Source organism: Meriones unguiculatus, chromosome 20, assembly GCF_030254825.1.
Source record: "Meriones unguiculatus strain TT.TT164.6M chromosome 20, Bangor_MerUng_6.1, whole genome shotgun sequence".
NCBI lineage: Eukaryota > Metazoa > Chordata > Mammalia > Rodentia > Muridae > Meriones > Meriones unguiculatus.
This window is the reverse complement of record NC_083367.1, coordinates 49,466,358-49,493,409: the sequence shown is the minus strand read 5'-3', so window position 1 is coordinate 49,493,409 and position 27,052 is coordinate 49,466,358. Positions and strand designations below refer to the sequence as shown.

Here is a 27,052-nt window from a genome sequence, read left to right as displayed (position 1 = left end):
AGCAATAACCATTTCTCAGTCCCACTTCCTGCACAGGCTACTGACTGTTTCCGTTTCTCTTCAGATCAGGAGTGCTTGAAAAGCATGCCTGGTTTTCCCGCTCCTGTGTCTGGCCTCCCATTCCCCTTCAGTCTGTTTTCACACCACGCTACCCGAAACTTTCCAGGTAAAGCTTGCCAGTATAGTTAGTTCCTCGTTGCTCAGTTCGGTGATTCATTCCAGACCTCCTGCCATCCAACCTCTAAGCCACATTGAAGGCACTCCATTGTTCCTTTCTCACAGTGGCTCTGGGAGAAATTTGTCTTTACTACATTAATACTAGGTGGTAATTTAACACCTTAAGTTGCACCAGGGGAGAAGACAGTAGGTCTGCAGTTTTGCTTTCTATGAGTTGCTGCTTTTCATGGTAACTGCAAAGCACAAGCCCAGGATTTGTTTGTAGCAAGAAAGTAGGCTTCAAATTGGCATGCTATCGTTTCTTACAATTATTCTGACTTTTTAGTCATGTCAGAGAACTTCACATGTAAAGGAAATAATTGCTTCCTACACCAACAATAACATTTGTCAGAGATTCTCGCTCTCTCTTTTACATACCTCCCCCCACACCCTCAGACACACACAAGCAGACTCTACAAGTGAGTGTGTGGACAAGTCTCTTCACTTGGCTTCTGGAATGCCACACTCCCTTGCTGTCCTTGAGGCCTCATTGGCTGCTCCTTCATATCCCTCGCTGACGTCCCTGTCCCCTGTTCATTGAAACACTCACAGATACGGTCCTGGGGCCATTTTTTATTCCGGTCTACTCTCACTCACTTGGCATCTCCTCTAGGCTCATGAGTTCAGATACCATGAACTGCCTAATGTCTGAGCTGTATCTCTAACCAGATCTTGCTCTTGAACCCAGACTCACATTAGGGGTTCAGGGGGCATTTGACTACTGATTTTCCTCATCCACTCTTGCCCCGTCCCCCACCCTCAGCAGCCCACCAACTGATCACAGGGCAGAACCATCACTATTCTATTTCAAACTCCACAGTGGCTGCTGACTACAAGTCCAAATGCCCTCCGTGACCATTCCAGCCCCACCCAGTCTCCCTACAGTTCTTTTTCTCCGTGCTCATGTTGCTCTCGCCGGGCTGGCTTTCCCACTGATCCTGATCTGCCAGCCATGCTCTGCCTAGGAGCCTGCATGGCTTACCCCTAGCCCAGACTGCCCTTCCCCAATATCTGCACAGAATACTGCCTGCTCCAAGTCTTCGGTAAGCCTAGCCTTCTTGCTGAGACCTTCCTCCATCATCCTACCCACACTTCAGCTCTCCCCATCCACCTCCTCTGATTTCCCTCTCTCCTCGGCCCATCTCCATCACTTTGTATCTATAAGCTTTTCTAGTTTATCTTCTCTTTTACCCCCCAGGATGTTAGCTGGGGATGAGGGATGAATCTTGTCTATCACTGGGTATATCTATCATCAGGGCCCAGTTTATAACTCAGAGCCACAGGGCACAAAGCCCATTTGTCAAATCTGTAACAGACGGTTCCACAGAGGAGCACTGCATGCGAGCTTCAGACAGACAGCTTTCCAAAGATAGGGATCGGCTCTGCAGGTGAGTATCTCTTTCCTAAGCTCTTCTTACAGGGCTGAGAGCACAGTGTGAGGCCACCCCTGTCCTGTCCTACAGCTGAACATGAAACTCAAAGGCCATGTGCATTTGTACTATCTGTTTGTGGGTGTCCTGTTTATACGGTAGTTATTATGCAGTTTTGCTTTCTAGTTTTTGCTTTCTAGTTTTTCTTTTCACGGTAACTGTAAAGCAGAAGCTCAGGATTTGTTTGTAGCAAGAAAGTAGGCTTCCAACTGGCTTGTTATTGTTTCTTACATTTATTCTACTTTTTAGTCACATCAAAGAACAACTTCACATGTAAAAGAAACAATTGCTTCCCACACCAACAATGGAACTTACATTCATCAGAGATTGTCACAAAAAAGCAGATTCCAGAAATGAGTCTGTGGACTGTAGCAACCTGCTCTCATGCTGAGAACATTTGCTAACTGCTTCTCCTGGGCCAACAGTACAAGGCAGCATGTTTGAGAAAATATCAGAGAATTCAAAATGACATTCTCTCAGTTCTGATACAGGAAAAGGGGCGAGCTGCCCACCGTTATTCATCTCCCTAGCCCATTATAACAGCAAGGAATACAAGAAAATTTGTAAATTTTATTTGCAATGCAGAAGTTAAAATGAAACAAACAGCTGGCAGTGGCATCTTGACTCTGAATTTAAGTTATAAAAATAATAGTGTGCTGACTTGTCCGGGGAATGATGAAGTCTTTTTTTTTTTTTTTTTTTCAGTAATCATCCAACTTCAGGTTTTGATGTCATTTGTTACAGTGCTGTCTGGAATTCTGAAACTGTTCTGTTAGGGGTGATTTGGACAAGTTCGGACTTGACATCTGATAGTAGTTGGGTAACCGAATATCATAGTGATGTTTTTTCCCTATATAGATCCTGTCGTTCAAGGCATAGAGCTTGTCTGCAATGTCACTGCCAATTAAAACCGAAAACAGGCGGGAGATGTAGCGATGCTGAGCAAACAGAAGGTATAACTTTTTTCTCCTCCAAGACACATATCGACAATCAGTTTCTGCTGTGAGGGTTACCTAAAAAACATAAAGAGGCATATAAAACAAAACTAGAGAGCATGGGATTTAGTTTTTGTTGTTGTTGTTTTAATTCTTTATTAATTACACTTTGTTCACTTTGTATCCCCCCTGTGGTTCCCACCCTCCTCCCATCCCAATCCCTCTGTTCTTCCACCCTCTGCATGCATGCCCCTCCCCAAGTGCACTGAAAGGGGAGGACTTCTTTTCCTTCCTTCTGATCCTAGTCAATTAGGTCTCATCAGGAGTGGCTGCATTGTCTTCTTCTGTGGCCTGGTAATGCTGCTTCCCCCTCAGGGGGAGGTAATTAAAGAGCAGGCCAATCAGTTCATGTCAGAGACAGTCCCTGTTCCTATTACAATGGAACCCACTTGGATATTGAGCTGCCATGGGCTACATCTGTGCAGGGGTCTTAGGTTATCTCCATGAATAGTCCTTGGTTGGAGTATCAGTCTCAGGAAAGACCCCTGTGCTCAGATTTTTTGGTTCTGTTGCTCTCCTTATGGAGTTCCTGTCCTCTCCAGATCTTACTGTTTCCCATTTCTTTCATAAGATTCCCTGCACTCTGCCCAAAGGTTGCCCATAAGTCTCATTATCTGCATTGATAGTCTGCAGGGCAGAGTCTTTTATTTTTTTTTCCATAATTTTATTTTTCTCATTAGTTACATTTTGTTAATGCTGTATCCCTCATTCCCTCCCCAATCCCACCCTCCCTCCCTCATCTCCTCCCTGCCCCTTTCCAAGTCCACTAATAGAGGAGGACCTCCTCCCCTTTCATATGACTCCCTTTTGTCAGGTATTTTCAAGACTGGCTGCAAAGTCCTCCTCTGTGGCCTAACAGTACTGCTCCTCCCTTGGGAGGTGGGGAGGTCAAAGAGCCAGTCATTGAGTTCCTGTTAGAAATAGTGCTTGTTTGCCTTACTATGGGAAACCAATTGATTACTGAGCTATCATGGGTCACATCAGAGCAGAGGTTCTAGGTTTTATCCTCTCATGGACTTTGGTTGAGTGTCCATCTCAGAAAAGACCCTGTGCCCAGATACGTTTGGTCCTTGTGGAGCTCCTATCCTTTCCACATCAAACTCCCCTTCTTTCATATGATTCCCTGCACTCGGGCAGAGTCTTTTAAACAGCAAAAAAATCAAGTAATCCAATTAAAAAATGGAGTACAGAGCTAAACAGAGAATTCTCAATAGAGGAATATCGAATGGCAGAGAAACACTTGAAGAAATGCTCAACCTCATTAGCCATCAGAGAAATGCAAATCAAAATGATGCTAAGATTTCACCTTACACCCATCAGAATGGCTAAGATCAAAAACTCAAGAGACAACACATGCTGGAGAGATTGTGGAGAAAGGGGAACCCTCCTCCACTGCTGGTGGGAATGTAAACTTATACAACCACTCTGGAAAGCAATCTGGTGCTTTCTCAGACAACTATGAATAGCGCTTCCTCAAGATCCAGCCATACCACTCCTAGGCATATATCCAAAAGAGGCTCAAGTACACAATAAGGACATTTGTTCAACCATGTTTGTAGCAGCTTTATTTGTAACAGCCAGAAGCTGGAAACAGCCCAGACGTCCCTCAGTGCACAAATGGATGCACAAATTGTGGTATATCTACACAATGGAATATTACTTAGCAATAAAAAACAAGGAAATCATGACATTTGCAGGTAAATGGTGGGATCTGGAAAAGATCATCCTGAGTGAGCTAACCCAGAAGCAGAAAGATGCACACGGTATATACTCACTCATATAGACATATAATATAGGATAAACCTACTAAAATCTGTACATATAGAGAAACTAATCAAGAGGGAGGACTCAAACACAGTTTTTAAATGTTTATTTTTATGTATATAAGTGTACGTATGTACAGGACACGTGTGCAGTGCCCACAGAGGCCAGAAGAGGGCATCAGATCCCCTGGAACTGGAGTTTCAAATGGTTGTGAGCTGCCATGTGGGTGCTGGGAACTGAACCCATGTTCTCTGCAAGAGCAGCCAGTGCTCTTAACCACTGAGCCATCTCTCCAGCACCTTCAATCACATTTTTTCCTGACCCAAATTTTTAAATAAATTTCTTACTGTCCTTTTATGCAAAAAAAAAAAAAAAACACAAAACCCACAACTCCTTAGCTGATAGGACAAAAATATTGTAAAAACAAGATATTAAATATTAAAATAAACTACATAATTTATTACTTCTCCTCTAATCACAGTGCTGTATGGGATGCTCCTCTTGAATGTGTTTTGCATTTTGCAGAGCTATTTCATACTAAAATGAAAGAGTAAAGCTGGCTAATGTGAGAGGAATATACAAAGGAGAAGATGGTGTGTGGACTTTTAACCCTAACATAGTTTCTCTAGTACAATATGGGATTTACTGACACCACTTTGGCATATTTACATGAATTTGAATTTCCGTACACATGTGTGCTTTTGGCTTATAGGAAATAGTAGAGCGTAATAAATAGAACCAAGTGACATGATTGCCTTTTAATACTACCAAAACATGACAGGATAGAAATGACAGCAAGTTTAGAAATAACTGAATTCCATCAGCATTTTTGGTTTTGAAAAACCATTTGTTTTGTGGCAAGTGCGATATTTTTTTTTCTCTTGGCATTTCCTAAACTATCACACTGGCAGTGTTTAAAGTCAAATCTTTACATATTAATCCCCATATGTGAGGTTCAACACGGGAAATCTAGAGAGTTCTCCTCACAGAATCCTTCCTGTCACATCTATCCCCATTCTCTCTGTGGTTGCTTGTGTGACTGACGTCAGTCAGCAGGACTCGGGATTGGGAAGCAGGCATGAAGCAAACCGTATCCTGAAGTCAAACATAAATTAAAGCTGTGTTAGATATTGTTCTGTGTGTGTGCTCACTTGCTCTAAACCAAACATGCGTCTGTGTAGAAGGGTGGGGAATTACCCATGAGGCCGGATTAGCCCTTACCTGAAAAATGCCTTCCTCTGTGGGTCGTAGCGAATCCCACTCAGGAGAATCCAGGAACTGAAAGGGGGAAATATAATGCAGAAATTCGCCATCAACTGTCACTCTGATCCTAGCAAGACACAAGAACATCTGTTATGCGCTGAGAAGCAAGGGTTTACACATCTGGGGGCATTCTCTGTGTGTATGTGGGGGGGGGTATACTTCCAGCCTCTGGCGACTTCTCTGTGGAGTTTTGAAGAACAAAACAATAAATTTTTATACCACCGTATTACCCTATAAGATCTGTGTGCTGACATTCCTCACTTCGGAGTCTGGAAGAGTAAGTGAAATTCACCGAGAGTTCTTTGAGATGCACACGTATGAGATGAATCTGTTTCGTGTGCGTGCCTTGCCTCGGCATGAGACTTGAGTGTGCCCAGATTTTCTGATTGCCCAGGAGGGAATTTAAGAGCACAGTGGAGGTCTGCTACAAGCACCTCTATGAGTTAAAGGTTCAGTCTTTCCCTTTCGTTAAACATAACTTATTTTTATTTCCTGTGCGTTGGTGTTTTGCCTACACGTGTGTTTGTGTAAAGGTGTTGGATCCCCTGAGTTAGAGCCAGTTATGAGCTTCCATGTGGGTGCTGGGAATTGAACCCAGGTCCTCTGGAACAGCAGCTGGTGCTCTTTACCACCGAGCCATCTCTCCAGCCCCTAATCTTTTCAAAGACATGAAAAACACATTGCTGCATGTCCCTTCAAAGTTTTCCAGGTTTTATCCTATATAAGTATACTCTTGGAGTACTTACTCCCACTTCTCATGAGGGGGCAAATGGTAGAATTTACTGAATAAATTTAATAAGATGAAATTAAAAGTTCCCGGTTAAGTAGAGGAATGCCAGAAGCGTCTACCCAAAATCCCTTGTGTGCCAGTGGAGGATCTATCAATTCGACCTGCCTCATCCTCTTTGACTTTCAGTAACTACCTACAATGCCGCTACTGCCTCCACACAACTAACTTCATGCCTCCGTTTTAAGGCTTGTGAATTTTATTTCTGTGATGAAAGCGTGAGACTCCAGACTATTTCCTGATTCACGTGACCCGTGTCCTTTAGATACCCACGCCTATGCCATGTCTCAAAGGTTGCCCCGAATCTCAGGGTGCTAAATGCCACCCAGGACTATGCTATACCAACATACAAAAAAAAAAAAAAAAAAAAAAAAGAGCAAGGAAGCCCAGATAACCACTATGGAGGAAAGACACGCAGCGCAGAGGGTACAAACCTTCCTGAGACAAGCATGGAGAGTCTATCAATGGAGGTTTTCCCCTGCATGGCATAACAGTGCTCCTTTTCCAAAGTGACCACTTCAGAGCTCAGAGCAATGATTCTGAAGACGGGCAAAGGGATCCCGAGGGGCTTGAACAGGGAGCTGTACAGCACCTGGAATTCTCGGGCAAAGGTTATGCTGTGAACTTGATACGCAATGTGAACAAACTGCATGAAGCAGATGACGAACAGCACAAAATTCCAGGAAAATATGTCAGCGGCACAGACGTCTACCCATGCCCAGACTGCAGTACAGAGGAAACCCAGGCCCAGCAAGCTGAAGACATAAAGGAGCCCGAAGAATCCACTGCCACCCATAAAACCGACTACAAATAAGATACTGGCGAGGTGGTAAATGGCCCCTTCGGCCTCTTGCTTCCAGGTTGTGCAGAGTGGGTGTTCGACCACCAGGCTGTTCCATAAACTTGAATTCTTTTCCATGGCTGTACTGGCTGCTTCCCTTGTCAGTTCACTTTCGATGACACTGAGGCCAGTGACCGAGTCCTTTGCCTTCCCATCACAGAATGTGGCTTAGTCTTCACAGGCAGGGAGACACTGGAGCTGGCACGGAGAGGTCTGGGGAGCATGGAGCCGAAAAACTAAGGGCTGAGCACCAGTTTCTTTAAGCTCATCTGGGCTCCTGATTCAGCCCAAGTCCACAAAGATTTTGCTATTTCCTGCATAAAAGAAAAAAAGGGACAAAGGATCTAATTAAGCCAAAAGAATAGAATGGTACTTTACTTAATGAATCAACAGCATCAATTATGCAAATTGTCTTCCCACTGTTACGGAATCAGGATGTTTTAGGCACAAATATTAATTAAATTTCTAATAAGAGCAGATTTACCAGAATTGGCTAGCTATTTATTCCTCAGGGTCTTCAGGTCAGTTTTTGTCAACTTGACACAAGGCAGAGTCTCCTGAGAAGGAGTCTTAATTGAGGGAATGCTTCCATCAGACTGCTGCAGGCAAGTTTGTGGGCCATTTTGTTGGTTAATGGTTCATGTAAAAGGGCCCAACCCCACCATGGGTGGTGCCAGCCCTGGGCAGGTGGTCCTGAGTTATATGAAAAAGCAAACTCAGTAAGCCATGGAGAGCAAGCCAATACCAACATTCCGCCATGGCCTCTGCCTCAGTTCTTGCCTCCGGGTTCCTGCCTTGAGCTCCCAGCCCTGACAGTCCTCAATGATGGATTCTCATCTGTAAGCTTCAATAGGCCCTCTCTTCCCCAGGTTAGTTTTAGTCAGTGTTTATCACAGGAAAAGACAGAATACTAGAACGCAGGGTCGCTAACTCCTTCAGCCAGCTACTCTATAGCAGCAGTAGGGCATAACTCAGAATCAGTTGACACAAATGACTAATAATGGAAAGCCACAGACTTTCCCACATATGTATATTAAATCAAGATCGCTGAGGTTGGTTCCCAGGGGTGTGTATTTTGAACGTGTAATTATGATGAATCCATGGACCTTCCAAGATCCTCCTCTTTTGAGGAATACTATCTGATGCTACAGTGTTTTCACCTTATACATGAAACATTTGAAGCTCAGAGGAGCCAGAACTGTTTTCAAGTTACAAGTCAAAGCAGAGCAGGACTTCAGCACCACTGCCTACATGCTGGGTCCAATCCCATGGTATTTCATGAAAAATGGTTGAAGCTTGACCCTACAAGGTCCCCAAATAAGTCATAAACACAGGAAACACAGGCTCAGGAGAAAGATCTTTAAGAATACAGAACAGTCTGTGAAAATGTTTAATAGGTTAGATTCAGAGAACCTAAGAAGGTGCACAGGAGAGCATGATTTTCTGTATCAGTGGGTCAAGTTAATATCACATCCATATAAATAAACACAGAGTAATTCCAGATGGTCAACAATCTCATTGGGTCTGTTCCTCTGTTTATATATTCTCTGCTCTTTCAACCATGGGACCTGGGTCTCCTAGAGAGAATGGGGCTTGATGACAGAGGTCCAGGATCAAGGCATCATTCAGCATACCACTTCCTCAGCATTAACGCTTTCAACCCGGAAGTATCAGGTTGAGTCTTTAGGAACAGTAACATGAAAAGACCTTGAATGTGGACGATGGATTCCCTGGCTTCCAGGACACCTGTTAAAGTATCATGAAGCACAGCCAGGGTCTCATAAGGAAAGAATAAAAGTCCCCACACAGAATGAGCATGTCTGACTGAGTGGGAAGGACCAGGGCATCATCAACAGAACTAGAAATGAAGGCCCTGATGCTGTTGGCTCCCTTCACCCATGAACCTCTTCTCAAGTAATGAGAGCCCTGCAGGTGGATCAGAAAGGAAGAGAAAGAGGAAAGGGGGCGGGAGGAAGGAACAAATGGCTTAGGTATACAACTTAGAGCTATATAATTTTTTTTTACTTGTTTTAAAAGATATTTCAAGCATCTTGCAGATCCCTAATTACAGTCAATCTGTGAGACGCAGGAGTCAAACAGACCAGACCAGCATTCTGAGCATGCGCAGTGTCTCCTCTTGGAAAAAAAAACAGCACACAGAATTCCGTACTACTGGACTGTCAGAACAAAGGGCAGTTCTCAAAAATGCAAGGAGGAGTGAGGACTGCAAATACCAGCCCCGCAAATGTCACTCTCCTGCTGTTTTACTTTTAAAACTGGGGCATTTTAACCAATCAATTCTTCAGGATACTCAGCACAGCCACGAAAACCAATATGAAAAGAGTTGCTGGTAGGTCTATGAACTTTGGTTTGAACTCCCTTAAAAATTTATAATCCTCAATGAAATGTTAAGACGCTGCTAATAAAAGGAAGGCCACGTGAAACGTTCATGGTGATTCAGAAGGGAGCACAGGGGAATCGGATCCTTAAATGTTTGATTTGGAAATCGGGATCCAGAGTTCTTAGGAGGGAGGGACTGTGTTCAGGCCTGGGACTGCTGAAGAATGCTGACTTGCCCTGATTGAATTACTCCACACCCAGTGTGGTGTGTTTTTATCCAGTCACCATAACAGATGTCCTTTATTAGAAGAAGAAGAACTGACAGGAGCAGGTGATGGGCAGGAAAGGGCCTCTGCCATGTGTCACCATCGCCCTGATAGCCCAGCATGATTCATCCACCAGCAGCCCGCCTCACAGACCCTCAGGCCTCGTCATTTTTGTGTGAAAATAGTGCTGAAATGCCCGAGCAGCCCAATGGACACCTCCCCCAAGCAGTAACTGATCTTGCCCTCTGAGCTATAAACGGAAAAGACAAGATCTAGCGAGAAATCTAACCGCTCCAAGTCTAACCAGATTTCCTCTTAAATCTTTATGACTGTGAATTATAAAGGAGTAAGATGACAAAAAGATGCTCAGTCGCAGGTGGCATAACCCTGGTGGCACAGGGATGAAGATTAGCCCAGAACTGTGCTTGTCTGCTTCGCATTGCATATACTATCTCACTGCCTGGGGGAGGCAGAATCTAAATCATACCATGTATGGGGGAGCTGGGCACAGCCTGGCCAAGTCCCTGACATCAGGCTAGTTACAGCCTTTGGCGTGGAAGCTCAATGTCCCTCTGCCCAGCTTCACTCTGGCCAGGAGGCAAATCTTTGAATCAGATAGTAGGAAAGTGCTGGGGAACAGGTTTGCCAGGAAACTAAAAACACCTCTCAGTGGATGTTTAAGACCTGCTCTGTCTGCTTGCGCTGCTCAGTTCACAGCTAAGCGTTCCAAGTCTAACGGTTGTGCTTCTGGAAACACAGACAGCCCCTCCTGAAACCATTTGCTGTACTATTTAACACTGACTGATTCTGCCTCTGGGGTCTGAAAGTCTAAAGGGCAGCAGCAGAGACAGATGCTATTGTGTGCCTGATCCCTGGCATTCAATGAATGTTAGCTGAATATGCTGGGATATTCCATCCCTAATGTAGGATGTTGAAATACCTTCCGGGTGCCCTAAGGGCACAGATTCAGGGAGGAGCCCAACTTCTGAGATACTTCAGCACAAATACACTGAGGAGTTGGGGAATCTTTTCTTCTTCTCCCCAAAACATTTGGACCAAGTCCATATTCAAGGGGAATCCTTTACCTACAACCTCGAGCTTCTTCAGAACATTCAATTACTGCTTTGATTAAAGACAACAACTAGTATGGTAGCCAGTGCTATTGAGTTATTTGGGTTGCTAGGCAACCCAGAAGCTCAAAATTCAAATAGTCTACTTATTAATTAGAATCAGATCCCAACTTCAGTATGTGTTCAATATGCTAAGTTGTCTTCTTTTTTCTACTTACCATCAAGATGGTACATTTACTCAATACCTATGTGTGAGGCAGATTTTTAAAACTATCTCACTCAACAACCCCACGAGACAGGTAATTTTATCTTAATTTTACTGATGAGACTTTTGAAATTCAGAGAAGGTAAAAAAAAAAAAAGTTGTCCAAGGTCAAACTGCTTAAATATGACACGCATTCTCTTCTGTATAAATCTGCTTCCGCTATCCATCACTAGGACTTAGAAACCAAAGCTCTTACTCTGCTTTCTGTTCTCTACATGTGCCTAGGAAAGTTTACTCACAAACAGAGCAGGAGAAACACCACCATTTTATCTATTTAAAGTGGTACCAGAAGCCAGGTAATGTGACAGCTCCGGAAATCCCACCACTCAGGAGGCAGAGGCACGATGATCTTGAATTAGAAGGCAGCCTAGGCTACATAGGGAACCATGCCTAAAAAGTAAAGAGCAATCAACAACAACAAAACAGTAGTAGATTCTCCACCCAGAGTCTGTTTATGACCTCCCCATCCACAGGCTTTTGACTAGCTTTGTACAGACCTCAAATCTGATCAGAAAGCGCTTGCTTACCCCGTAACTATTAGGCCAGTATTGAATCACTGAGCACATTTTGGCCTGGCAGGTCAGCATTGTACCGACAGGGTTCACAACTGGATAAGACAACTGACGACTCCTCTACCCCAGCAGCCTGCAGACTCCTCTCCAGCACCCTGAAAGCTAGCCAGCAGAGAGGAAGCTGGAAGCTCAATTTTAGCTTAATTTTTCTATGTCTTGAAACCGAAGTGTATGGCAGCTTCTGAAACAGGGTCTTAGTATACAGGTCTGGTGCATGACCAAGAGCAGTGGCAATCGCCTGTATTGTTTTGGGGGCTTCTGCAGCTTTCCAGGTCAACAACTAAGGAAGGGTTGTCACACCTACTTCTAGTATACTCCTGCAATTACCTACAGCTTGAGGAACAAGCATTATCCAGCCATGCAGGGGAGCTCTGTTCAAACTGCACATGTATGTGTGTGTTTGTGCGGACATGTGCATACCACAGCCTATGTGTGGAAGTCAGGGCTTGGTCCTCACCTTCCTTGTCTGAAACAGAGTTGTTTGCTGTTGTTCACTGCAGAATATACTAGGTTAGCTGGCCTGGAAGCTTCTGGGAATTCTCCTGGCTCTGCCTCCCCTTCCACTGCAGGAGCACCGGGTTCACAGATACACACAGATGCATCAGGCTTTACACGAGTGTTGAGAATTCAGACTCAATCCTCACACTTGTATCACAAATGTTTTACCCACTGAACCCCCAGTCCTTGCTTTCCTGGTATTATATATTTTAATTAGTTTACAAGTACTATATTTCCATAATTCCCTTTTCCTACATCCGTTTTGGCTGACCTACCCGCCATTGCCTCTCTCTGTCTCCATTTTAACCTTTCCACCATTGGTATTTCTCTCATCTACCTTCACACTGCATGTGTTCTACCATCCCTCCAAACAAGCCCCGCCCTCTTCTAGCTTCCTGGCTTCTGCAAACACACAAACCTAGGAGAAAATGCACCGCTGCTGTAGAATAAGCTGCCTTCTACACATCTATGTTTATATTCATAGACCAGTGCTGCCCTCAGCCTTGGTCAGAGAAGCTTGTTCTCCTGCGGGCAGTGGGGAATATAGACTTAGAACTGGTCTGAGTGCTGAGAACCAGTGACTGGTGAGCACTCAGCCCTAAATGGGACATCTGTATCACACCCTGCAAGGCTCACGGAACACCGTGCAAGAGGGGCGTTAAAAATGGAAGAGCTGGAGACCAGGAGGGATGCTGAGAAACAGCGCTTTCTGGCCACTGGATGGGCTTTGGACTGGCGAGACCACTGCAGCTGCCGTTAGCTGGCTTAGACTAGGCCCACAAACATCCCGTCATGGATCGGGACTCATGGGTCCTCACTCTCAGCTAAGACGCTATTGGCAACTGATCATTTTCATCAGGGATGGGGCCGTTAGCACATTGCCTATGGTCCAGTAAATAACCGTCCACCCACATATGACCAACCCTGGCTAGACACACACATGCACATGCTCACACAAAGACACACACATACACAGTCACACACATAGATACACACACACACACTCTTACAGGTCCATGCACACAGACATACACAGACTCACACATACAAGTAAGAGGGGAACTTGTTGGGACAAAGGACAGGTCACAGTGGTATAGTAAGAAGGGTCATGAAAGGATAAATATAGTCAACATACATTACATACATGTCAATGCACAATGTTTTAAATGCAAATAAATAGTACCACATGGTTCAGAAGAAATCTGTTTCCCCCTCACCTTATGATTTAAAATAATGGAAAAACAGGACCTCTATACTTGTTGCTCGTATTTTATAGAGCTAAGCCACTGAGACTAGTGCAGTTTCTAAACACTGCCCTTCCCTAGAGGATTCCAACTGAAAACAGGAAGGCCGACAGCTACACTGGCTGCCTCCCTCTTTAATTATTAATGCAAAGTTGGCACGGTCCTGCAAAGGTGATCTCTTGCTGCTGTTTGCCTGTGTTCTGGCCTCCCATTCATCCTGTGGACCCATAACTACCCACTCTCTTCTTCCCAGAGGGCAGAAAGCCCCCCTCTGGAAGCCAGCAACAGCTCTCTCCCTTAGTTCAGTTCTTCCCAAGCCACTCACATCAGTCACGTTGGCGCCTAAACCGCCCAGCTCAGCAGTAAGGGTGCTTGTTACCTCATCATGAGGACAATTTTGGCCACTTTTCTATTGCTGCGAACACACCATGGCCAAGGCAACTCATAAAACAAAGTATTTAACTTGGGGCTCAAGATTCCGGAGGGTTGGAATCCATGTCCGTCATGGTGGGGATCATGGCAGCAGGCAGGTGGGGGTAGTAGCTGAGAGGAGGCAGAGAGAGCTAACTGGGGTGTCTTTGAAACCTACCCTAGGTGACACACTTCCTCCAACAAGACCATACTTCCTAATCCTTCCCAAGCATTTCCACCATTTAGAGACCAAGTATTCAAACACAAGAGCCACTCTTACCCAAACCACCACAGTACCAAAGTGGGATCCCGGAGCCTGCAAGTATCTGTAACTCCAGATCAAGAGATCTCACAAGCACTTCAGCCTTCACAGGTACGCACCCCTTTCAAATATATACATGTTTGTTCATATACCCAGAGATACGTACACACAGATGTGTGAGTACAGACACAAATAAAATGATTTCTTTTCTTTTCTTTTTTAAAACGGGGTTGAATTTTATAGTTCTGGCTGACCTGGACCTAACCTGACCGAGCATAAGAGGCTGGCCTCAAACACAGCTCTGCCCGCCTCTGCATCTGGAGTGCTGGGAATAAAGGTGTGGGCCACCATATCCAGCCCAAGAAAAACAATTCTTAAAATTCAAATAAAATAAACCTTTCCTCTTTATGAGCTATTGTCACAGTAACAAGAAAGCTAGTACAATCATCTCCGTTTCTCTTCTTTGCAGAGGAGAGGGGGCATTTTTCTTTCTGACTTTGATCATTCTAAAAGAACTCAAGACTGTGGATATTTTGTGGTGAGTCTAGGCTATGAGCTTTTTTTTAATAGTCTTAATTTTTTTTATTTTTTCATGCTTCCATGTATGTTTGCACACTATGTGCTTGCCTGATGCCAGTGGAGGTCAGAAGAGGGCATCGGATCCCCTGGACCTGCAGTTACAGACAGCTATGAGTCTCCATGTGGATGGCAGGAACTGAACCTAGGTCCTCTGACTGTTCCTGGGCAGAGTCAGGGCTTTAGGAGCTGTGCTGTGCAAAACGGCATCTGTTAGCCACAAGCGGCAGAGCCCTCAAGATGGGGCATGTCTGGGGAGATGCGTTGCTCACCTTGAGTCCTGGAGACTGGTAGGGAAGTGAAAACACGCCGCTCGTAATTCTCACTGATTACATTTAAAAGGAGAGTGCTGTGGAGCGAGTAGGTTAAGTAAAATCTTACATTAAAGCTATTTTCACCTGTCCCTACTTAAAAAAAAAATGTTGCCACTGGGAAAGTTAAAAATTTTGTGTGTGGAAGGGTGGGTGAGGGGTAGCTGAGCTTTTAAGAGCAACGGGGCCTCCTCCAGAGAGCCCAGGTTCAGTTCCTATCATCCGCATGGTGGCTAACAACCATCTATACCTCCAGAAGCAGGCACAGAACACACATGCTGCACAGACATACATGCAGGCAAAACACCCACACGCATAAACTAAAAACAAGAAAATCTTTCTAACAGTTACATGCGGCTTGCATTAATTTCTATTGAGTAGTGTTGAGAGAATCTCTCAAGTAACAAGAGGGAATGGAAAGACTTGGCAAGATGCTGGCAAACGGTGCATATGTATAACCTAAAAATATGCGAGAATTATCCAAGATTATGAACAGAGTTAACACAAATGTAAATGAAACTGGCTACAGTATCCATGTACCACAATATCAATTGCTACCCAAGGCATTGATGTCACCATCTGGTTTCCGCCTACAGGGATGGCCAACCCTGCATGTATAGGCCCCTTTACCCTACCTAGGGAAACACTTTTTCCTTTTGCATTAGGAGAGTTTCACATGCCCAAGTAATAGAATTACTTGAATTGATTCTTTTATCCTATCTTCTGATGAACTTTACCAAATGCATGGCCACACAGAAATGACAGACATCTTTGTGCCCTTCTGGAAACCTTCCAGAAGGTTCACACCAGTGATGGATCTCACTTAGTGCATGGAGGAGACTCTTTGGGTCCTGTTGTTCTGCAGGCTGGACTGCACCTTTCACGGGTAACAGTCACTCCTGTGGGCATCAATCAGAGGACTGGGGGAAGGGGGAGGAATGCGTGTCAGAGCTGTGCTGCTGCAGACCCAGAGGAAGGCAAGCATCCAGACTGTGCTCTGCCTGGGGAGTCTGTGAGGAAAGGAACGGCAAGTGGTCTCTATGAGATGAAAGAAGACCTGAGCCAACAAGACAGCTCCGAAGGTAATTAAGGCCTTAGTCAGGTGGTCACCGAGAACTGAAACCCTCCAGTTACTTGAGAGTTTGAAAGATTGCAGACTCCACATGAGAAATAAAATGTGTTTGACCTCTTGACTGCACATCTGTGAGGCTGTGAGGCTGTGCGCTGAGGATCCTGAACTCCTGAACCACATAAACTGTAATAATGTGTGTTTAAGGCAGTAAGCTTCTGGTTTTGATATATATATATATGTATATATAAATGCACTCTATATATATATATATATAGATAGATAGATAGATAGATAGATAGATAGATAGATATCTTTTATCTCTATTTCTCTATCTCTCTACTCTGTCAATCTATCTATCTATCTATCTATCTATCTATCTATCTATCTAAAAACACCCAGAAGCCAACACTCAAAATCTGGCCTTTAAGAAAATAAAACAGGGGCTGGAGAGACGGTTCTGTGGCTAAGCGCATTGTCTGTTCTTCCAGAGGCCCAGAGTTCAATTCCCAGCAACCACATGGTGGCTCACAATCATCTATACTGGGATTTGTTGCCCCCTTCTGGCATACAGGTATACAGGCAGATAGAGCAATCATATATATGAAATAAAATAAATTCCAAAACGAAAATAAACAGCTCTGTAATTCTTTCATCAGTGCAACTCCACACAATAGATATTACTGTGAAACCAGGTAACCAATGAGAAATTAATGCAATTAATGCAGCATTCAGTGGCCTCCTTCTCTGCTCTTACGTGTTATTAACAGCACATCTCATTTATTAAGCATTTACTGTGTGCCAGGAAATCAAGGATCTCAAAATAGCATGTTATTTAATCTCTAAACACTTTTGAAGTAGATAGTTTTGTTACCGTTTTATATACGAGAGAACTGAGGTGAGGAGTTTGAACATGTTACTTAAGGATGCGCAGGCCCTAGAATCCAGAGCCAACCCTGCACAGGTGGATAGCAGAGTCTGTTCTTTTGCTAGTGCTTCGTGTATGGTCTGAGTCTGAGTACTTGGACAGGCTGTGACAAATCCACAGCATTCCTGTCTGTGCCCTTCAGAATCAGATTCAAATGCTCTCACTGTCTTCTCATGAAGCTACAGTTTTTGAGCCCCAGAGGATGAGAAGGTGGGCCTCAGCAGTTCAGTCATGCAGCCCAAGCCTACTTGATTTGAAGTGGTGGCAGTTTTCCTTCCTCACCGTGCCACGTAACCGACTCTCACAGCCGCCTGTCTGTGTTTGGCTTCCTACACTCTGCAAACTGGAACCTTCCCTTTTCTGCTAAATACGCATAGTCGTTTTGCCAGAGGTGACTCCTGGTAAAGGGAGAGACGCTAGACCATTGGATGACCTATTTTCTAAACTAAAAATCTCTCTCTCCCTCTCTCTCTCTCCTCTCTCTCCCTTCTCTCTTTCTCCTCCTCTCTCTCTCTCTCTCTCACACACACACACAAACACAAACTCACACACACTTCTCCTTGCTCCCAGTGCCTTCCACACCGCAGATGAATTTTCATTTTTGACAGCTTTGAAAAGAATAGCCAGTTGGCTATAATCTTCTAACCTTCTCTCTCTTTCCTTCCTTCCCTCCCTCCCTCTCTCTTCTAGCTGAATAGGTACATCACATACACTTGGGCCAGGGAGGTCACTTTTGGTGGTGGTCACAACTGGACTCCTTTAGAATAGGAAATGTTAGTGATTCTTATCAAATGGAAACGCAACGGCTGTCAACTTTTAGCCATCTAGAGGCAAGTCTACTACAGCTCAGCATATGTGGTCCCAAAAGCACCGCACTGTGCAAAATTGCAACCTGAGCTATCGGGAGGAAAATGGATTAGAGACGGAACACTCCCAAACTTTGCCAGTGGTGCCTTGTAAAAGGATAAGAATTTAATAAGAATAACAGCACCATCTTATATATGTAAAATGGCTAAAGATACACAAATATGACTTTGACCCTTAGAAAGACCCGCAACTTGAGACCACTCCACACGTCAAACCTCAAAAAGAAAATAGGTAAAAAACCGAATACCTGGAAGGGGCAGGAAGTAGAATGCATGGGGAGGGTTGCTATGGGTGGGTAGGTGGGAGGAAGATGAAATTTCCATCTTCCACAAGTTATGAAGCACATTTTTTTTTTTTTGGCTTGAAAATATCCAGCAGAGGAACATACATTTAGATTAGGTACCTGTCTTATCAGGAACTCATTTTGACCCAGTGTGCAGTTTCCCTCCACTGACTTCTAGATCCTGGCTGGAAACATTTTTGGGTTAGCCCAACAGCATTTGGCAACCTGAAAGCAGCCGTGGTGAAAGCTCAGAGAACCACCATGCAGCAGACAACAACGTCCTTTCAGGGTTTTTGTGAGTGGCTAGCCCTGTCTCCACATCACCCACATGCCACACACTCCCTCTGTTTATATTCCTTTAAGCCTCCTGTTTGACCTGGATTTTGTCCCAGCCACAGGCTTTTATTCCCTTAACAGCTCCGGCAACTGGCAAAGGATGTTATTCTCTGCGCCTGCCCTTCTTTTCCCTTAGGTGACACCACCTAGTACCCAGACTCTTCCAAAACGCTTCCATTGTTTCTTTTCAAACATTATTTGGCACTTTTGAACCGAATTGTTTAGACCTGTTTGGAGTGTTGAGTGAGCATGTTTCATCTGGGAGAGGACATAAATGTGAAATAACAGCAAACCTTGGCATCAGAGGGCAATGTGTGATGAAGGCAGGGTAGCTGGCTCATATCTGAATGTATGTATGTCTGTGTTTTGTGTATTCCTCCATAGCTCAGGGCACCCAGTCACAGCCCAATACATTCCCCAATACTTTCTTGTGTAACAGATCATACAGAAGGGAGCAGGAGGGCTGCATGTGTTCTTCTTTAATATGTCAGTTGTCTTTGAAAAATGCGTGTGTTCAAAAGATGCATCACAGCATTGACTCTCAATAACTGGCAAATCAATGTATGCAGTAATTCAAATTCCTTCCTCATGGACTGGCATCTGACTGAAATTCAAAGGTTGACACTATGTAGACCCAGCTTCCAAATTTCAAGGGCCATTTAGCTAATTAAACTAAGAGTTGTGTACAGTGATACCTAAGACTCGCCCAAAGCCATTCATTTCACACTGATTTGCAAGTAAATACTATCTTTATCAGAGGAATGGAATGGGTGCAGAGCACAGGCAGGGAAGCTTCGCTGGACTAAAGTGGGTGTGCTCCTCCCCCCAATCCACAGCAACTGAACGAGTCATGCCTGAGAGAAATGCTCAAAATCATATGCCTACCACAAAGACTCCCCTTTCCTCACAGACTCATGTTTAGAGATATGTTATGCAAAATTGAAAAAAATTCACTATTTTCTTACAGTGTTCATTAAACAACCAGAACCAGCATAGCTCATCCTTTCATTAAGCTGGTCTATGAAAATATGTCAGTAGCATGATGCCTGCCTTCCTTGCCATCTTGCTAACGTAACACATTAATTATTTAATGCCTAACCTAAAATACTATGATAAATATCTGTATATATATATATATATATATATATATATATATATAAAACTTAATTGTTTCTTGTATGGCAAGAAACGTCATCCATGAATACATACTGCGTTCTAACAACTCTCCCCCACAGCCTCTTGTCTCCCTCTGGTCCCTATCAACCCTCTCCCGAGTCTCTATTGAACATTCCTGACGTTTGGTTTGGTTTTGTGCCCTCTGAGTGTAACCAAGGCCATCCATTTGGAACGATGGTTAGAGCCTGGTAAGTTCTCAAAGTGGTCACAATGGAACTCAAGGACTCCTCCTTGCAGAATTCATCAGTAGCCAAAAGCTGAGCAGCATTCGGACCTTGATTTTTAACGTCATCCCTTCATTGAGTGGGGGAAACCACAGTAAGTAAGGATAACTAACATCGGTCATGAAGAACTCCAGGACAGAATCTTTACAGCTCTAAGAACACGGTGGGAAAGAGGCAGGGGTAGGTAGTCTCCTTAGTTTCAAATAAGGAATGGTTTGGCCACATCACGATTGTAACATCTTTATTCACGATCTATCCTATCGTTGTATCCTTTAAATTACACTTATCTACTTGGGGGTCTGATGCCCAGGCCACAGGGGGTGCATGAGGTCAGAGGGAAACCCTGAGCAGTCAGTTCTCTTCCTCCAACCCTGGCCTGATTCCTGGGCACTGAACTCAGATCATCATACTTTGCAGTAAGTGTCTTCACTCACTGAGCCATCTCTCCAGAGCTACCGAGAAGGGGAAAAAACAACAACAGCATAACTGATATGGAAGGCAAAGTTAAGATACCATAAGAATTACTGATGCCCAAAATAAAGAGTTACAAAGTAGAGAAAAATCTATTAATAATGGAAAGATCATCCTCAAATTAAGAGCAATAGATTATTCCAATACAGAGAACACAACAAGTTCCATGAGAAATCAATTCAGAAATTAATCATGTCACAGCCCAACTGAATTATTAAACCTCAAGAAAAAGAAAGGAAACATCAGGACTCTGGGTAGAAAAAGTAAGTCAGTTGCATTGGGGGAGGGGAACTGTGATACCAACCTTGGACTTCATAGCCACATCATAGACTAGAGAGTTTGTGTTTTAATAGCAGGGAACCACACAGTCTGCTCTTGAGACACCTTTCTGTTTAATTGGGAAGGCCCCGCTATCACCCACAACATTAAAACATTAATATCTCTCCCTCTTTCCTGTTTTCTTCTACTTTCTCCTTCCTCCTTCTTGTCTTTCTTCTCTCTCTCCCTTGCCCCCTTTCTTTGCTATATAGCCAAGGTATCCTTAGATTCATGATCTTTCCTCAGCTTCTTAGGTCTTGGGAATACAGGTATACACAACCACGCCTACCTCAAAACTGATGCCAAGGCCACTAGTTTTTTTTTTTTTATGTTGAAATATTAATTTTTTTAGATAAAAAGAACCTCTATTATTATCTTATGAGAAGAAAAAAAAATTAGACAACTTGACAAGGGTGGGGCAAAAAGGGCCCAATCAGTCAGGCAGCATTCAGAAAGGACTCGGAGGATCTGCTCATCAGAAGCAACCTTCTACCAAGCTCCCTGAGTTCCATTTCCAGTAACGACATGGTGGCTCATAACCACCTGTAATGGAATCCGATGCTCTCTTCTGTCATGCAGGCATACATGCAAAAAGAGTGCTCATATGTATAAATAAATAAATCTTAAAAAAAAAAAAAGTGAAACAGGACAACAAGGCAGAGACTCTCCATACTGGCGACAATGAGGCATCTGTCGCATTTGTACGAAGTTATGAGCTGGCTGCCTATGTATGGCTGAAACTCAGCTGTCTGTGACTGGCTGAAACCTGGCCACTTGTTACAGAAAACATTCTTGTAAAATACGTTTCCATTTGATTGAGTGTGAAGTTGGGTTTAGTTTGTTATAAAAGAATCAAAGCAGGGCAACCAGACTCGGCTAGTGGTCCCACATGTTTCTGGGTTTGGCTCCCGCTCTCATAGCCATTGCTCTCGCAGTATCCTGAGCTCCACAGAGACAGAGGTGGAGCAAGCGAGACCCGGAGAGCAATGGGAGGCTCTGTGCCTCACAGAGGAAAATCAACCAAACATGTCAAAGGAGAGTCTGAGAAGCCAAGGGGTGGAATAGCTTCACATGTGTTTTTGTGCAAACCTCGGGAGGAGCACAGATGCTCCTGTCAGCTCTGTAAAGTGCTCAGAGAGGCAGGGACCATGTCTTCTAAAGAAGGGGGAAATCTGAAGACATGGCAAAGGCTGACAGGGAAACCTACATACCCGCTCCCCCCACCCCAAGGGGAGACCAACAAGAAGTTCAAGGATCTCAAAGCACCCAGGTGGCCTCCTCCAGCCTTCTTCTTGTTCTGTCCTGCGTATCGCCCCAAATCAAAGGGCTGGTCCATTGGTGATGCTGCAAAGAAACCAGGAGAGATGAGGAAGAGCGCTGCTGCACATGATGAGCAGCCCTGTCGGAAGAAGGCCGTCAAGCCAAAGGAGAAGAGCGAAAAGGACAGCAGAAAAGGGTGGTCAAGGCTGAAAAGAGCACGAGAAAAAGAAGAAACAGGAAGGTGGGAGAGGAGGAAGAGGAAGAAGACGAAGCATAAGCTGGTTCTAGAGCAGTTTTTCTTGTCTGTAAAGCATTTAACCCCCTTGTACACAACTCATTCCTTTTAAAGAAAATAACTGAAACGTAAGCCCATGTAAGATTTGTTTTTAAACTGAACAGTGTCTTTATTTTTTTTTTTCTTCTATAGTTAACCCAGTACTGAGTGTGTCTTTAGATAGCCCTGTCCTGCGGCATTTGCGATGCCCACTAACCCTGCCTGGTTGTAATTTGCACAGAAATGCAAAGCATGTTCTTGCTGCGGCACAACACAAATTAGTTAAATGTGTGGACGGTGGTTTCTGGTTTGGTTTGTTTTGTTTCATCTTCAGTTGCAGGTAACTGTCGTTCTGTTAATGGAATACCACTCTATACTGACATTCTGAATGCTCCTGAGCAAACACAAATTTTTTATTAGAAAAAAAAAAGTTTCTGCCTTTATGAATGTAATTTGCATAAATGTACGCAAAGACACACAAGCTAGCTTTCACTCCGGGGTAAAGATGCAGATCCATGCATGACGGGATACCTTTCCTTTTCCTTTTCATGATACGGCAGCTTCACTTTGCAGTTTTCATACAATTTAGAAAAAGTAATTTTACACTAAAAATAATTCAGGGGCTGAGGAGATGACTCAGCATTAAAAGCACTTGTTGCTCTTTCAGAAGACCCAGGTTCTCTTCCCAGCCCCCACCTGGTGATTCACAACTCCCATTCCGAGGGATCTGATATCCTTTTCTGACCTCCATGGGCATCAAGCATGCATGTGGTATACATACATACATGCAGGCAAAACACTCATACACATATGAAATATAAACTATAAAAATGTGTTTTTAATTTCAAATACAGTAATATATGAACACAATAATCAGAAAGAAAAAGAAAAAGTCAAAACTATCATTTTTCTTTAGATCTTCCCATCATACGTCCACAAGACATTGAAGCCTTACTCTGAAGCCTTCCCTCCCTATGGATTTCCTATATATAAGAAATGTTAATCTACATTCACAACCACAAAAAAAATGTTAAAATCCCTATGTAATTTGAAATGAAATGCTGAGTTAGAAAATGCCTCGGTTTTTTAAATTCACATTTTTTTGACAAAAAAAAATTTTTTTTCATTTTATGCATGTGTTTAATGTATGTATGTGTGTGCTTGCCCAAGTCCCCACTAGCGGCCAGCACTGGGGTTACAGATATCTCCTTCACAGGCTACGGACCTGGGCTCAAGTCCTCATGCTCGAATGGCAGGGCCTCTCCAGCTCCTGGATGAATAATTTTATACATCAAACAGGGAAAATAGGGGCTGAGGTGGCTGAGCGCTTGCCTAGAATGTGAAAGGCCCTGCGTTCGGTTGCCAGCAGCGGAGGGAAAACATAGAGAACACAGAATATAACAAACCCATCTCCCCACATAGCCATTACCCAGAATCAACAACTATCAAGGTTTTCACAACAAAGATGTGAGGTGAAAAGATACTGAGCTTATTATTTAGCCTGCATTTCATTGTCTGCAGACCAACACCTTTGGAGGAAGACAGATGAGCCAGGCCCCTGCTGTGTGTGGCTACCAGACCTCACAACCACCAACTCCTCAAACAACAGCAGTTCTACCATCTTAGATTCTTACAGATACGGGCTCCCTTGTCTGAAATGCTCAAGACTATAAGTATTTCAAATTTCAGAATTGTTTGAGTTCCTTCTAGCTCACTGTGACAAAAAACAACAACAACAAAAATTACCTAAGAGAATGACTTGAAGGAGATACAATGTATGGGGTCTTATGTTTTCAGACGTGTCCCAACAAAGGAGTTTGTGTCCTAGAGACGAGGATGCAAAGAAAGGAGGAATACAGGAAGAGGCCAGGACAAGATATAGCCACAAGAACACGCCACATTGCCTTCCAGTTTTATAGCTGTGAAGAGACACCGTGAACGCAGCAACTCTGAGAACGGAAAACGTTTGGTTGGGCTTCTACATAGGCAGCAGGTGACTGTCCCACTGGGCATGGCTTGAGCATATACGAGACTCCAAAGCCCACCTCCACAGTGACATACTTCCTCCAGCAAGGCCACACCTACTCCAACAAGGCCACACCTCCTAGTAGTACCACACCCCATGGGCCAAGCTTTCAAACATTTAAGCCTATGGGGTCATACCTAGTCCAACCACCACAGACAAAGCAGCCCTCCTGCTAGCTTCTCCTCTTATCATTCAATCACCACCTCCCAGCAATGCCACCAAACCATGGATGAATGGATCCAAGGATAAACTCATCTATTCATTAGGTCTGAGCCCTCAAGACCCAGCTGTCTCAGAGAGAATGACATCACAGACGTGCTTAGAGGTGTGCATTTGCCTGTCCTTTTTTTTTTCTAATCAACTTGACAAAATTAACCCTTCTAAGAACTGTTTGGATTTTGGAGTACCTGCACACAGACTCTCCTATAAGCTCAGGAAGGTGTCATCTTCCTGATGGTGCTCCACACACCCCTTCCTTGCTAGTCCTATCCTGGCCAGTTTCAGTGTGACAGCCCCTGGAGGTTATTTCTGTTAAAGAGCAGAAAGTGACAAGTAGACAGTCATTGTAGGGCTGTGTGGGTTAATCCTGGACTGTCCGGGCTGGAGGAGGTCTCTGTGTAGTCACACCTCGGGTGATTTAACCCATCAACTCTTGGTTATTTATTTCTGTCAATGCCAATAATAACTTTTTCTTTAAACACATTTTCTAAACATAGATAAAAGAAAAATAAATTTCCCCTTTCTTTTAAAAAAATGTAATTAGTGATTCAAGATGCTCCTCTATTCCACAGGTAAATTCAGACCCTGTGTCACTCCTAACCCTAGCGGACCAGTATGATTACAGAAAAAGCAGTTTCAAATTGTAGTTTGCAGGCTTGCATAGCCATCACAGACATTCTCAAAGCAGTTTTGAGTTGTCCTGCTTTGTTATGCGTGGTAGCAAATGCTTCCCAATTCTTCTGGTCTGCATGGCCCACATTCAAAAGGAGCAGGCAGAGGTACCAGAGCTGTCCACCGGATGAGCCTTGCAGTTTGTACTCTAGGATTTTGGCTTCCTCTGTCTTCTTTTTATTCAATAGCACAGGCTGAAATGATTCTCAAGCACGGGCCATGCAATGATTCAGCTGTTTTGGAAGTCTGATTGGATTAATAAGTTTAACTATCAAATGCCTCCTATTTAAATATAAAGTTTTGACAAGAGATATGATGTAGATTTCTGTTTGGATTTTTATCTCAAACTCTTGAAGATGACACACAGATTTTTCAGGACAGAAGAATCTCCGATTATTAGGGAACAGGAACCAACTAATCCCTTGACTTTTGCACGTGAAGACACTGAGATTCATGATCCAAATTTTTGTTTCTGTAGCTTTCATTTCCACAAAGGACCACACCAAGTTACTGTACAAGTACCGAAAGAATATTTTCATCCAATAGAGTTTAGAATTAAAAATGAGCAAGGGAACAAAATAGCTACTAAACTCAACACCAACAGGCACCAGTACTTTTTGTTCAAGGTTGTCACAAAGTTTAATAGCACTTTGCAGCCCCGAAAATTCAGAGTAACTTAGTACTCAGAAGAAACACTGGGAAGGAAGGTGATTTTTTTTTTATTCAATTTTCCTTTAAATGTGGGATTCTAAATCTAATTTCCAGTAATTTATTAAATTTTATCTTTTCAGCACTAACAGATATTTTCTTTCTTCTCCTTCCTTCCTTCTTTCCTCTCTCTCTCTCTCTCTCTCTCTCTCTCTCTCTCTCTCTCTCTCTCTCTCTCTCTTTTACTTTCCCCAGTGTTTCTTGGCTAAAACGTCTCGACCCCTCAATCCTTTAAAATGCAGTAAAATGTATTACTGCATTTTAATACTGTGTCTGTGATCTTTTCCTAAAATACCGCCTCTCAAAACTCTAAACTACTATAACCGACCTTGATGATATCTGGGGCTTATTAATTTCGTTATTTCTCTGGCATGGGGATCTCAAAGTACAGAGAGCAGGTCAGAACCCAGCTGCCCTTTGGCCCTATCACTAACTGCAGGGACCCTAGTCGTGCTCTTTCTTAGTCTGGGGGAGGGAGGTGTAAAACAAAACAAAACAAAAAAAGTGCTGCGGGGCACAATTCGCCCACGGTAAAAACCCTCTACCGCCAGGATCGGGACCGGCTTGTTCCCCCGAAATCTTTTCTTTTGGGCACCAGGTCTCCAGGGCGCCGCGAAGGTTCTGGAGCGCTGGCCTGGCAGCTCAGTGGATAGGACCGCGCGCTCTCCCGCGGACCCGGCGGGAGCTGAGAGCCGCGCGGCGCGCGCACCGGGGACGCGCTCCGGGGGTCTCTCCCGCTCCCCGTTCCCGGTCCCGGCATCCCCGCAAAGTTGCTCTGAGCGCGGCCCCCGGCTTACCTACCCGGCCCTCGCGCCGCTCCCCAGAGCTCGCGAAGAACTTTCCGGCAGAGTGCGCAGAGGCGGGCGGCTCGGAGGGCCCGGGACCTGCGGCCCGAACCGCGCCCGCCCCGCTGCCAGCCCGCTCGCGCCGGGATCCGGGACGCGTCTGCCCGAGCCGGGTGCAGCCGATCGAAGCCGCTCCCAGCGGCGGGGACGGGCTCGGGCGCGCGCTCCGAGGCACGCGGGCAGCCGGCGGGCGCCACCGGCGTGCGGACACTCGGGAGGCCCTAAGGTGGCAGAGCCGCGCTCCCGGTACCGGCCTTTTGGCCCA

The 27,052-nt window shown here is 44.3% G+C and overlaps 1 protein-coding gene across 2 annotated transcripts; it reads right to left on the bottom strand.

Annotated features, from left to right (window-relative positions):
• Positions 1-1,864: 1,864 nt before the first annotated feature.
• On the bottom strand, positions 1,865-27,052 carry Popdc3 (popeye domain containing 3). Of its 2 annotated transcripts, none has more exons than XM_060373324.1 (4): positions 26,740-27,052; positions 6,890-7,610; positions 5,627-5,735; positions 1,865-2,659 (listed from the first exon to the last, which is right to left on the bottom strand). In XM_060373324.1, exons 2-4 carry the CDS (start codon positions 7,372-7,374, stop codon positions 2,378-2,380), a joined length of 876 nt encoding a protein of 291 aa, XP_060229307.1. In that variant the 5' UTR covers positions 7,375-7,610; positions 26,740-27,052; the 3' UTR covers positions 1,865-2,377. The 2 variants fall into 2 exon arrangements, with proteins under 2 accessions (XP_060229307.1, XP_021504131.1); XM_021648456.2 differs by having other exon boundaries at positions 26,744-27,052.

What these genes read in the sequence shown, in the direction of transcription:
- Popdc3 (XM_060373324.1), bottom strand. Translation starts at nt 7,374, where the DNA reads ATGGAAAAGAATTCAAGTTTATGGAACAGCCTGGTGGTCGAACACCCA. An exon ending in TCCATGCTTGTCTCAGGAAG is followed by an intron (nt 5,736 to 6,889) that starts GTTTGTACCCTC and finishes GTGTCTTGCTAG; the next exon opens with GATCAGAGTGACAGTTGATG. An exon ending in CAGAGGAAGGCATTTTTCAG is followed by an intron (nt 2,660 to 5,626) that starts GTAAGGGCTAAT and finishes TATGTTTTTTAG; the next exon opens with GTAACCCTCACAGCAGAAAC.